This window comes from Anthonomus grandis, chromosome 3 (genome assembly GCF_022605725.1).
Source record: "Anthonomus grandis grandis chromosome 3, icAntGran1.3, whole genome shotgun sequence".
NCBI classification, from domain to species: domain Eukaryota; kingdom Metazoa; phylum Arthropoda; class Insecta; order Coleoptera; family Curculionidae; genus Anthonomus; species Anthonomus grandis.
The window spans coordinates 26,068,320-26,081,876 of record NC_065548.1 but is presented as its reverse complement, the minus strand read 5'-3'; the positions used below and the strand labels follow the sequence as shown (position 1 = coordinate 26,081,876).

The following is a 13,557-nucleotide window of genomic DNA, read 5'->3' as shown; positions in this document are numbered from 1 at the left end:
AACAATGTCAATTACCGAAATGTCATTCGACATTATCGATCTTTTAGTTATAAGTTATAAGTATGCTTTGTTATTGTTTCTGTTTTCATCCTATATCCATAAGGGATACCGATAAAGGAAAGGTTTTCTTATAGTTTTATTATTGGTTTTTGAAGTAATTTTAGGTATCAATAAGACGGAGATTTTTATGATGGATTCTCCTAATTTTATCTTATCCCTTTCCCAGTGTGTATTTATAATAGCTTTACTTTTTTTTTTTTAAATTTAAATATAAAACCGTTTTTATTCCCTTCTGTGGAATAACTTTGGGAATTTCCCAATTTCGGGGCGCACACAAGCGTGGATAAACTATATGACGTTATAAACTTAATGATCGTTTTAAACCTGAAAAAAGTAGTTAACAAGTTATAGTTTACTCAAAGATATACCGTTGATCTTTTGACCGCAATAAAACCCTAATTATCTGTTGTAACCAAGTGATTTAAGTAAGATATTTTTTTGTGGACTTTTATGGTTTAACATTTTCTAATAAAATCCTATTCTTTATTTAATTAGTAAGTTTCATTTAGAATCACTTTCAAGCCGACCCAATTCCCTTTATCACCTCTTAAAAACGCTGGTCCTTGCACAATGGGGCTTAATGGTCTAATTAGTTTATGGTAGTAGGAGTCAATGGTATATCTCTGAGTGAACTACACAAGAATTCGTTGATTTTCAAATCTGCTATAAAAACATCCCCACAACAAAGATAAATACATCTTTTTTTCAATGTACTAAAAAGATACGAAAGTAATAGCAAGACCATACAACCTCTTTCTATATTTCTATTTCGAAGATTGCCGACGGCAGCCCGAACTCTACCCGATCGGAACCAGTTGAGATTGAGAGTAGGGTTTAGACTTTTTTCTATAATAGAAAGAAATTTTCTTTCTATCGAGTTAGAAAGTTCGCTCGCAAAAGAACACGTCAGTAATGAATTTATCTTTAGGGCTCAAGCCGGCTTAAATCTACCAGTTCCCATGGGGATGTTTATGAATATGGCCCATATTCCACCCAGATTCTACAATCAACATCAACAAGCCATGCAGGCTAGACAACAGCAGCAGAATCCGAGGATTAATAGTAGAAGACCTCCGCAAAGACAAAAAGGTACTTGGTTATACATTTGAAGTATAAATCGTAAACAACGACAATTGTTTGTTAGGAAAACTTCTTAGCCAAGATCAAACGCAACCGTTTAGTCAGAGTCTACAATTGACACAAGGAGGAATGTCTCAGCCCGGATTGTCGCAACCAGGCTTCAGTCTTTCCCAACCCGGATTAAGTCAAGCGGAACTCAGCCAGGATCTGTACATGGCAGAGTACCAGAGTCAGATGGACGGGCTCTTGTCCCAGGACTCTACTTATCAAGGAGACAGGTAAGCAAGAAATTGTGAAAATCGTTAAATTATTATAGGTTGATTAATAAAGTGGCCGTTTTTATGACATAGTAGCCTAAACCGGCGGCTACGATCGCGTGGAAGTAGAATGAATTATCGGCTTTGTGTAAGTAGTACCGAATGAAGCCGCAAAGAGAAAAGAAAAAAATATATGTGCACTATATGAAATTTTAACTGGTATAGTAATAAGCGTTCTTAAATGAAACATATATTAAATTAAATTACAAAAAAAAATTACATTAAATTACAAAATACCAATTTAAGAACGTGAAGACAAATAAACAAACAATTAAAAAGGACAAATTATGATAATTAAGAAAGGAGTAATAACGCCTGTCTAGTAACAAATTGATCACTGCTATTTCAAACAGATTAAAATTTTGAATACATTGTATACACCGCCCTGTAATGTGCCCTCTTTCATAAAAGGTAGAAGTCTATTGTACTCTATTGTTCAACATTCACGTAATATTATCGCAAAATACGACGAATCCGCGATTGAAATCGATGCCTATAACCTTCCTCGAGCAGAAACACCTAAGTGTGCTCATTTTCGTATTATTCCGTAGCGCAGTTAGGCATGATGCTGATACTCCGGGCAGACATTCACATTTATATATGTACATAAATAAAATTATATATATGGCATGTTATAAACTCTGATGAATTTGCAAATTTGACATCATGGAACTTTGAATACCTAAAACACACTTGTTAGTTTTAACATTTTAGAGATTTTTGTAGTTAAAAAAATAAAAGGTATATTTATATATTGATTAAAATTTATATATTGGTAAAACATGACATATGGGGTTGGTTTTTCCCGTTGGTATAACAGAGGGATGATAAAAATGTGAAGTATATTGTAAAGTGGATTTAGACAATAAAAATAATAAATTTAAAATGGAAAACCCGAGGGACAAATAATAACATAATATTAGAAAACTCTTTAAGAATCATCGCCAGAAAAAAAGAAACAGCATTAATACAAAATTCCACACGGTTTCTGACCACTTATCGATATATGTACGCCATAGTTCCTTATCGTTCTTTGTTCGATTTTACCAAAATTCAACAGATGATTGCTATTACAATAGCGAAATGCATAATACAACTGTTTAAAGATGGTTTGGATTTTATAGTGGGGTGAAGGCAACCTTAACATAAATAATTCTTTCTCAATTTACAATTCACAATATTTAAAAAGTTACAATACGGTTTTCAGGATACATTCATAAATATTTGTCTGGGTTAAAGTTCCTTTTACTCAATTTTGTGGTAATATCATTATTGAATGCTTAGAAATATTGTTGTTCCTTACTGGAATTATCCATATTTCTAAGGTATTTTTTAATTAGTAGAGCTATTTACACCTACCTATGCACACGGACCTTCTCTTAAATGTGACTGAACTAGTTTTTAATAAAGAGTTGTTGGTTTTTCAAGATCTATAGTTAGTAAATACCTTATATTACTCACTTAACACAAACTTGCTTTGCAATATCTTCCTTTCCAGGCAAAACATAAATGCCTAACCATAAAGAGCAAAATAGGAATATTTTACACTTTATATTTAAATAAAAAATATCAGGAAAACAGGTCGGTATGCCAAATTTTAGAACTTTTGGAGTGCTTATTGCCTTACATATTTTAAAAAACTTTGTAATGTAGAACCCTGGAGGGAAATGAAAAGAAAAGTCAGCATCAAGATTCTTTAAGCCACAAAGCACTGTCTACACCAATTCTCTTTAAGGCATGTTTACAATAAATTTGTAATCCTTTTTCTATAAAAATAATGTTTAAAGGCTTTGATTTGCCGACTTTTCGAAAACCGATTGCTCGACTATTTTACTAATCAAGACAATTTTAGTAGTTTGAAAAAGAAACAAAATTAATAAAAAAGACGAGAAAAACCATCAAAATAAAATAAATTAACGAGCCGCCATGTGAGTGACTAAAAAGTCAGTGTGGAATGAAAGGTAGAACCCAATATTTTAGCTTTACTGACTACCAATTGGAAAATGTTTTGAAGTCTCGAAATCCATCCAAGGAAGAAACTTATATTTTGTTGATACATTAGTGAACTTTTAAAGGGTGGAATTCTATTTAATTTTAATAATTAAACAGTTATTTTATTTCATTAAATACCTGTGCTACAATTTAGCACATCTATTATTTTCATAATACGGTTCGATAAGCAATAGTCTTTTTGTAGCAGAATAAACTAAAATAAAAAAGTTTAAATTAAAATAAAATTTAGTCGCTGGCAAAACCCTGGGTGATGTTAAATTGAACTAAATTTATACAAGAGTCATAGATAAAATTCGAAAATATTTGCTTATACAGGTTGGGGAATCGGTTATTACCAATAGACAGATGCTTAAAGGCGAACTATAGCAACGCGCATGCATGCATTTTGTGTGTTGTTGTTTTGCAGTACGACGTTAGTAGGCGTCTTAATTTAGGCCGGGATACCTGCAAAAAAATTTTGCAAAATATATGAAAGTTCACGCATTTTAGAAATATTTTTTCTGACGCAGGCTTTACATACATCACTGGATAAGCCACAGCAAATCATAATTGCAAAGACGTTATTAAAATAAAAATAAAATATCAACTCTGATAAAAGTAGAAAAATTTAAACAATACAAAAATAAACTTTATTGATTGAACCTTTTCTTTAGAGAACTAATTTTTGATTAATTCTTTAAATAAAACGCTCAAACAGACCTCCTTCTTTCGCTAAACAACAAGTTAACCTCTCAAACCTATTTTGTAATTCCAAAAGAGTTTCTGATAAAATGGAATTAGCACATACAACAACTTTCTCTTACAACTGCTCTAAATTTGTTGGCATACTAAATTCGAGTAAATAGTCTCCTATTAACAGGAATAATAAACAAATAACCTAAATAACTCCTAGTCATTTGGGGACAAATCTGGCGATCTACGAGTCCTAACGGCTATGTGTTAGAACAAGCAGTTATTTTGCAAATAAAATGCGAATTTAATGAAATTCTTCTATTCGATTTTTTTTTAATTATAAATATGAAATTAACAACATTTTGTATGATGTATGGAATTATTTTTACGGTTTAATTATTTATTTTATGTTAATTACTATTTTATTAATAGTTTGATATTTGGAAAATGCTGACAACTAAATATTGCAACATGTTTTGCTTTTCCTCACGTTTCTTAAGTTTTATTAGCCTGACACGAAAAAGGCTTTGAAATAAAACATATGAATATGTAATGCATTGTCACCAATAATTGTCACACGTCATTTAAGTATAATTAACAACCGTCAGCTTTATTACGAGTAAAATACCATAATGGCACCCTACCCTAGAAACCCTACTTATCCAAAAGTGGGAGAAATTATTATTCCTCATTATCATAAAGTGAAAACAATGCGTGAAATTTCCATTGAATTAACTGAAGCAACAACTATGATGCTTAATATAATTAAGAAATATGGTGAAACTGCCAGTATTGATGTCCGCGGCAAAAGCTCAGGCCATTAATTCGGATATTATTTAACTGTCAGAAAGAAGAAATACACTATAACTTCAAGGTGGAATAGAGAAACTGGGATGAATGTTTTTATAGAATTCTGTCGCAAATATAGCCACAAGAGCGTTCCACAGAGCCGTCTGTATAAGGTAAGTTTAACGTTAAGTAACGTTTAAATAAGCGTCCTTTTTGCGATATACACTTTTAATTTTTTGGATTTATTCGAGTAGGCTAAATCAAAACTTTCGTGTAACTACCAAACATAACTGGAACAAAGCTATAGCGAGATTACCGAAAGCGTGTGATTCGGGAAAAAACAGAAGCATTCCATAAGGATTGTCTCAAAAGAACTGTAAAGATTCCACATGGCATCATGGTATAGGTTTGCATATTGGCCAACGGATTGGAAACTTCACACTTTATTGAAGGCATAGTAAATGCAGCAAAGTATTAAGATATCCTTGAACATTCGCTTTCACCAAGCGCAGCAAATTTATATCCATCCCGAGATTTTATGTTTCAAAAGGACGGAGATTTATGCCATACGGCTAAATCTACCAAAAAATGTATGGGAGAACATAACATTAAGGTTTTGTCATCCCTCTAGCAGCCCGAATTTTAATCCAATAAGACCACTTTGGCACAAAATGGAACAACAGCTAAGAAATAATCCTCAGCGTACTTTGCCACAACTACGTACAAAATTATAAGAAATATGGGATAGTTTTTTTTACCCCTGAATTTTGTGAAGGAATTTTGTATTATCACAATGCCCCAGGAAATTCAAGCTGTTATTCAAACTAAGGGCGACTATTTATTAATTTTAATTTTTGCCTGTTGTTTAAACCACTTGTTCCAATATTTAAGTAACATAAAATATATAATTAAGTCGTAAAAAGGTTCCATACATCATAAAAATGTTACTAATTATTTTATTAATTTCAAAAAATTAGAATTAAAGAATTTTGGTAAATTGGCACTTTATTCGCAAAATAACTGCTTGTTCCAACATATAGTTGTTAGGTCTCATAGAACAGAACTTAATATCGCCAGTCCCGAAAGCCTCCAGGGAGCCGTCTTCTTTTGAGGATACTGAGTACAGAATTGAAAACTTTTTTCCCGATATCAATATCAAACAACAGAAGGAATATGTTGGATGTAAGGGAAAAGAAGATTCATCTGAAAATAGATATTTTGTGAACATTAATTTCATTTGGACGGCCTGAGCTTTTGCCGCCAACATCAATACTGGCAGTTTCACCATATTTTTTAATTATATTAAAGATAGTTTTTATATTAAACATAGTTGCTACAGTTAATTCAATGGAAATTTCACGCATTGTTACCCCTTTATGGTAACATACTGAGGAATAATAATTTTTCGCACTTTTGCATGAGTAGGTTTTCCGCCATTATTGTATTTTACTCGTTGTTAATTATACTTAAATGACGTGTGACAATTATTGTTGACAATGCGTAACAGAAGGATTGTATTTCCCAGGTAATGGAAATGAAGATTTATCTAAAAATAGATATTGATATGACTTATATGATGACAGGCAAGTAGAAAATGACGATTGTCCTCTTCCATAAAAATCAAATATGTAGACACTTTTGTATCCGAACATTTGATCAAACCAAATCATATAGTTTGATAATTAAGTATTAAAATGTCTCATAAACATAAGGCATTTTTTTAACAAAAAAATCTGTTGATCTCTAAACGTAATATAACGAGGTGTTTTCAAAAAACGCCATATGCCCAATTATCGAGGGACCTTATACAAAAGGCAACGAAGAAAAGACCGACATAGGCATCTCATTAGGACTTCTAGATACAACCATAACTCGACCCTGATGTCAAATGTGGCGCTCGCAAGAATGTTACAACATTTATGGCCTATCAAATATATGCTGGAATCGCTCTCCCCTAAGCTAGAATTATTCAATATTTTTAAAAGATTTGTGGCATAATTGGTCATTTTCAACCGAGATACAGGAGGGTTATAAAAGTAGATAGGCGATATAAAAGTAGATTAGTATCCTATTGGAAAAACCAAAATATCGCTGAAAACTGTAGGCGCGTTAATTGCATTTATCTAGGATGGCATCTAGTGCATGCAACTTCAAGTGCTAGGTATCATGTCTTCTGTAGGCCCACATATCACCCCAGGTGATGACACCCAATGTAGTCTTTGCTTCTTTTCTTGCCTTATAGTGGTGGTGGTGCTGCTGCTCTACTTCCCGAAATTTTAAAATAATTTAATTCCCATATTTTTATTTCTTTTGTTAATTTTTAATTATAAATATAAATTAAATTTTAAAACCTTTACTATATTCTATAATATCTCGCTATAAGAGAAAAAATCTGTATCTTTGATATCTCATCACATTATGCGAAACGATGTTCAAATGAATTGAATATTATATTTTAAGACAGCGAAATCGATTTTTTCGAAAAAGTACATGATGAGTATCATATGGTGATCGAACAAATCAATATTTTGCTGATTAGCGAATAATATGTTTTAAAACTAATTCTCCATAGAAAATTAAAACAGATTCTCTTAGTATCCAGTGGTTCACTGAATATGGCCTCCCGGGGGGAAGCTTGCATGCTCCTCCGTAGTAACAGAATCATTATCGCGCCCGGGTCCCTTTGCCAAGACACGATTATATAAGTATGGTTTCAAGACTATTGTTGGTCGTCTTAAATAGAACACTTATCGTTTGCTTTTTCCATCATGGTTTTACAAAATTCCATTCTTCGCCACTGATCTTCGGGAAATATCTCCCGAGTTTTCATATCCAGTTACTCTCCAACACTTTTACTGGATCGTGTTGAATCCACTTCTAGTGTACTACAAACCCCCAATGTTTCCATAAAACCATTTAATAATTTGAATTTTTTCAGGAGTATAAAGAGCCATAATAAGTTGAGAGCAAAATAATAATAGCGTTTTAAAACAACATTGCAATGTGCAGTCACACAGCAAAATGAGGCATGTCGATATTATTATTGTTATTCTGTAAAAAATAAAAACATCAAATACCATAGATCCGGTCATCATACGAGTATAACCGGAGGCTACCGCTCATTGATAAAAGGAAGCAGTGTTGCCATTATTTTGGACAATGCGTAATCTTCAATTTCCCAACCTGTATAACAAATTGCTCTCCCGTTTCATTCTATTTTGCGATTTCTTAGGTTGTAAATTAAGTGCTCTTAATAATTTTTAATGGATTTTAACAATCAATCTGGAATTAACTAGTATTTTTAATAAATGAATTTTTGTTTTAGGTCCGCATTTTACCAACCGAGCGCCCAATTCTCACAGCCCTATTGACGCATCTCAGTACAAGACGATCAATAAGATACGCGGAAGCGACTACATGATGAACAGAATCAAATTGGAAAGTGAGAAATCGAATCATAAATTCAAGTTAAACACCATGATAAAAGGAGAAAATAAAATAACACGCATGCGTAACAAGAGTAACAAGAACTTTATACGCGAGAACGACAAACATGCCCGAGAAGGGAAAACATCGAATGGAAACATAATCAAGAATTGTTTTCTTTTCGGCAACTTCACAGCAACAACGTATAAAGAAACATATTTTATATTCTTAAGATTACGCAACAATAAAAAAATACTTCGGAGGTTCATTATGTAACCGGAAATAGCAAAAAAAAAATATAAAAAATATGTTTACATGTGACTAACGGTCGTTCAGTTACTATGTTAGTTTTTATTTGAATAATTATTATTTTTATTATTTTGTTTAGTATGTTTTACTTATTTTGTTACAACTAAAAAAAAAAGATATTCAGAGAGGCAAGTTTAGGATGTCATTTTGGTTTTTGGAACGCTTTAATGAGTAAAACGAGTAGTTTTTTGGGAAGGATATGTCTGGTAGTTTGAAAATGAAATGCAGGGAAAAAATAAAAAAAAAACTTTAGTGCCTCTAAGTTTTTCGGTTAATTTTATTACGCGAGTCTTAAACTGTAATAATTAAATTTTCCAGTTGTTGATTCAAACTTTTACTACGTCTTGACAGTTCGTTAAAAATCTTCGCGTATTATTTGCGTAATATACAGGCCGATTCATTAATATGGCACAACAATTTTTATTTATTGTGAATTCGAAGAGAGGTACTTGCTATTAACTCTTAATTGAGGAAGTGTCTTGCAGCTGGCAAACTATTTTACGTTAAAAAAACTAATATCAAAGAATGTAATACTTCTTAAAGCGTAAACATTTAAGTAGCATAATATTTGTCAATTACTTTGCTGGGTTCTAAGCCTCAAGTTTAGACTTTTCTTCTTGTTAAGAAACTTCAGAGGGAGGGCTAAGGTATTAAATGGTCCTATTTTTTTACCAATTAGTTTATTACTATTTTAGCACAAAATTGTTAAATGTGGTATTTTTCACAATATAACTTATGTAGTGTTAGTTAAAACAGATTGGTTTACAGAAAAATTTACTTTGAAAGTTAAATTTCAATCTAAGAAACTATTTTAGTGAATATGTGCGAAATGAACATGCGAAATTGAAATTCTCTAGATTATCAGTCAATTTTCTCGTGCTTGCTATCAATTTAAGACGATGGCTATCCTAGCCAATTCTGCGACATACAAACTAGGGAATCATATGTATCACAACATTATTTTATGTGGATCCTAATCCTTTGACAGTCTAAGTAAACTTAAAAGTAAACTTCGGAAATATTCCAAACATTTTTGTGGAGAATTGGAACATTGTTTAAAAAATACAAATATCAATTTTGCATTCTGGCCTCCACCCAATTTTTTTTTTATTTATTGTATTGGTTTTAATAACAATTTTTTATTTTCCTAACTTTTTGGTAAATAGTGGACTATTGATAGGAAACTAGGTGCCAATTCATCCCCAATATCCTATCAAATTTGAAAGTAAATACAGAGCGAAAAAAAGATGACAGTAAAAAAATGGTTAACAGTCTCAAAATTAATAAAAGAATGGTTATAGAGATTGCAGAAAACAATAATTATAGAGATTTAATAGACAATACCTCGACTAATACTAAACGCAAAATAAACGCAATTAATAAATAAACGCATTTAAAACGACAATAATTATCCATTTTAATAAATACATTAAATCGTATCTGAAATGTTCCTGTATTAGTGTAATAGCCGGGTACTTAGGGCAAGTAAAACAAAGATTTCCCATCTAAAACTGTTTATTGAATGAATTGAGTAATATTTTCATACAAAAGCAATTGAACAGCGTCACAGTTACCTAATTAGACACGAGCCGCGATATAGCTTATTTTGCAAATAGCTGCTATACTAGGTCGACTAATTATTGCAACCAACTATTAATGTTTATATTAATGTTTATAATAAATAAAATGTAACCTACTTTGCTTTTAAATAATTTGCCTAATATTATTAATAATTCCTTTACATTAGTTTTAAATAAGTTGCAAGATTGAGAAAAATCCACATCATTTATTCATATATCAATTTATTCATTACGAAGTTTCAAAAATGAAAATAGTATGGGTCAATTTTAAGCCCTATCCGAGGGATACAATATTTTTAAACTCATTTAATTCAAGTACATATACTATAACAATATTTCCAATTCAAACCGAGCTAAAAAAACTAGCTTTACCAGCAACTGTTGTTTAAATTGATAGGTTTAGAACAGGGAATAGAGAAAGAGTTGAAAGAGACAAGTACTGTCTGAATTATGACAGTAAAAATTATTTTTAGGTAAATTTACTGATACCGCCGGTTACTTTTAAGGTATTTGGTAACGCCTTAAGCGCCGCGAAAGTCTCACTCTTTTCAAATAGGGTCGTAAAGTGGTAAAATCCTGGCTGCAGACCGAGCTCCTTGCCTAGTAATGACTGTAGGTTTTTGCAAAAATCAAAAGTTTATAAACTGTCATTAAACGGTGTTTTTAAAAGAAAAGTGCAGCATGTTCCAAAAAAACGTACCACATGTTCTGTTCTAATGATACGTTTTAGTAGGATCCCCTTTTCGCTTCTAGTTTAGAAGTTTCCCATTAATGATATCAGAAAGTCGACTGCTTGCAGTTGCATCGATATAGGTTGGGTTTCGAACTATGATTGAGATGATTCGGAAATTCACATACATGGGAGTCTGGGCTGTTTATGTGATTTGACAGATCGTTACAGAAAATAAGAAAAAATAATTGCCGTTACATTCATGGCATACACGCCACTGCTTGCTACTTTTTCCTTCCTGTCGATTATTTGCTGTTCTTCCCTCTTTATTTTTTTTAAATTTATGCTTATTTTTTTATTTTCCTTTTTGCCTTCTACTTTTGTTAGCAATTCTATAAATAATGAAATGTTTATATTTGCTATAGAATATACAATTCATCTATTTTCTAATATTATATAACATACCATCAATTCAGTTCGTTGAGAGAAGCACGTGAGAAAACCGCCAAAGTTTTATCCGTGAACTATGTGAATCACCGATTTTCAAACAAAAAAAAAAGATGTCGTTGCCACACTTTTCGCGAGGTGGACATTGTGGGTACCCCATCATATCCTAGAGAACATTTGGGTATTTTTAATATTAATTTATAGGTTTATTTTAAATTGCTGGCAAAAAATTGTCGGTGTTTATTAATAACCCATTCTGTTTGCACCAGTTTGAAAAAATCATATATTTGAACTATTTATGTGATAAAATAGATCGGTATAGAAAATAAGGAGCAGATACAGAATTCCCCATCGTAACTTTTATAATAGTCTCTATATTATAGATCTTTTTCTTGGCAGAAAGTACATCGTTTTCTTTTGGTTATTCCCTCTTCAGTTTCTTCTAATTGTTGCTTACTACTATTGTTAGCAATCCTATAAATATTGGAAAGTTTATATTTGTTTTAGAATATACAACTCATCTGTTTTATCTCCTATAACATACCATCAAGGCCAATTCTTCGTACCATTGCAAAACCTTTTGAGAGGAGCACGGGAAAAAAAGGTTTATCTGTGGACTGCGTGAATCACGGGTGATCAAACTCAAAAAAACTAAAAGTAAATATGTACAAGTAAAGAAAAAGTAAATATATAAAAAACTAATTCCAAAATATAGTGGAGAGCATTTGGGGATTTTTATTATTTATCGGTTTATTTTAAATTACTTAACAATAGACTTTTCGGGAGTTTAGCAGTAACACATTCCAGTTGCACCAGTTTGAAAAAATCATAGTTGCCGCTTGCATCTGCATCGACTTGGGTTCGAATCGTTGGTTGGGAACTATGATTAAGGTATTATTCGGAAATTCACAGTCGTTAGATTCGTACATCGTTTTCTTTGCTTTCGACTATCTGCTGTTCTTTCCTCTTTAGTTTCCACCAATATATGCTTATTTTTTATTTTCCTCTTTATGTTCTTCCAATATTATTCTTTTATTTTTCCTTTTTTTTTGTCTACTTTTTTCAGCAATCCTATACATATTGAATGATTTATATTTCTTGTAGAATACACAATTCATCTATTGTTTTCGTCTTATATACCGTACGTATGTATCATTCCAAGTCCAGTTCGTCGTACCATCGCAAAAACTTTATAGAGAAGCACGTGAAAAACAAAGGTTTATTCGTATGAATCAAAATTAATTTTTTTTTTAGTATTATAGAATCCGCTGCCTTTCGAATTTGCGTAAACTTGTCTTATGATAAATTAAATCTAAGAATAACTTTTTTAATGTAAAAGAGATCGAATATTAATAATTTTGTGCTAAAATCAAAATAAAAGAGGGCCATCTACATCCTTAGCATGAATAGCAAAAATATTCAATAGGCGGCAGGCAGGTGCAAAGGATTTTCAAGGGAGGTAATTCATTTTTGTGAGGTATTATTGAGTCATCTTGTACAACTTGTCTTTAAAATTAGATACCAGAGATATCCGACTCTTGTTTAGTTAAATATGACTATTAATTATTATAAATTATGTACAGAATGTCCAAGATCCAAAGAAATAATATAATTTTTATTTGATATGAAGTAAGAGGTAGATGGCAAATTCGTTGTCACTGTCTTTTTTCTCTTTCAAGCTTGGTCGGTTTTTTTGACGATGGTAGTAAAAAGTTTATGCCAGTTTATTGTCGGATATTATTTAACTTTTTTCAGAATGTTAGCAAAATTTTATGTTTATGACCTCGCACTTAAGATTAGTTAAAAAATCTGGAAAAAAATCATAAAATTAATTGTTGAATTGAAATCATTTTTCAAGAATCAAGAGAAAAAAATAATGGAGTTAAATGTCGACAATACACAAACATGAATTTTTTGTCTAAACTGGATCGTTTTTTTAAATTTTGCAGTGGTAACAAATGACATATACTCTTTGATAGCCTGTATAAAAAGTATAACCAATAATTATTAATTATTTGCATCTTGTCCCAAAAACGGTCAGAATAGATCAATATTTTTAAATAACTTATACTTGGCCATTTTGTACTTTAACCGAAGGAGTTGGGGTTAAATATTGTAATAACTGCGGAGGGCCTAATCAAAAATTACTTTATGTTAAGCAAAAATCCATCATATGAAAAATAAAACGAATATA

General features: G+C 31.5%; 1 protein-coding gene across 1 annotated transcript in view; it reads left to right on the top strand.

The window, feature by feature from the left end:
• Positions 1 to 8,735, top strand: part of LOC126734344 (regulator of nonsense transcripts 1) — a 67,414-nt gene extending 58,679 nt beyond the window's left edge. The window contains exons 15-17 of the mRNA XM_050437925.1: positions 989 to 1,149; positions 1,205 to 1,418; positions 8,257 to 8,735. Of these exons, the coding sequence (XP_050293882.1) occupies positions 989 to 1,149; positions 1,205 to 1,418; positions 8,257 to 8,302 (421 nt within the window). The 3' untranslated portion in view covers positions 8,303 to 8,735. The remainder of the gene's footprint in view (positions 1 to 988; positions 1,150 to 1,204; positions 1,419 to 8,256) is intronic.
• The last annotated feature ends 4,822 nt before the right edge of the window (positions 8,736 to 13,557 follow it).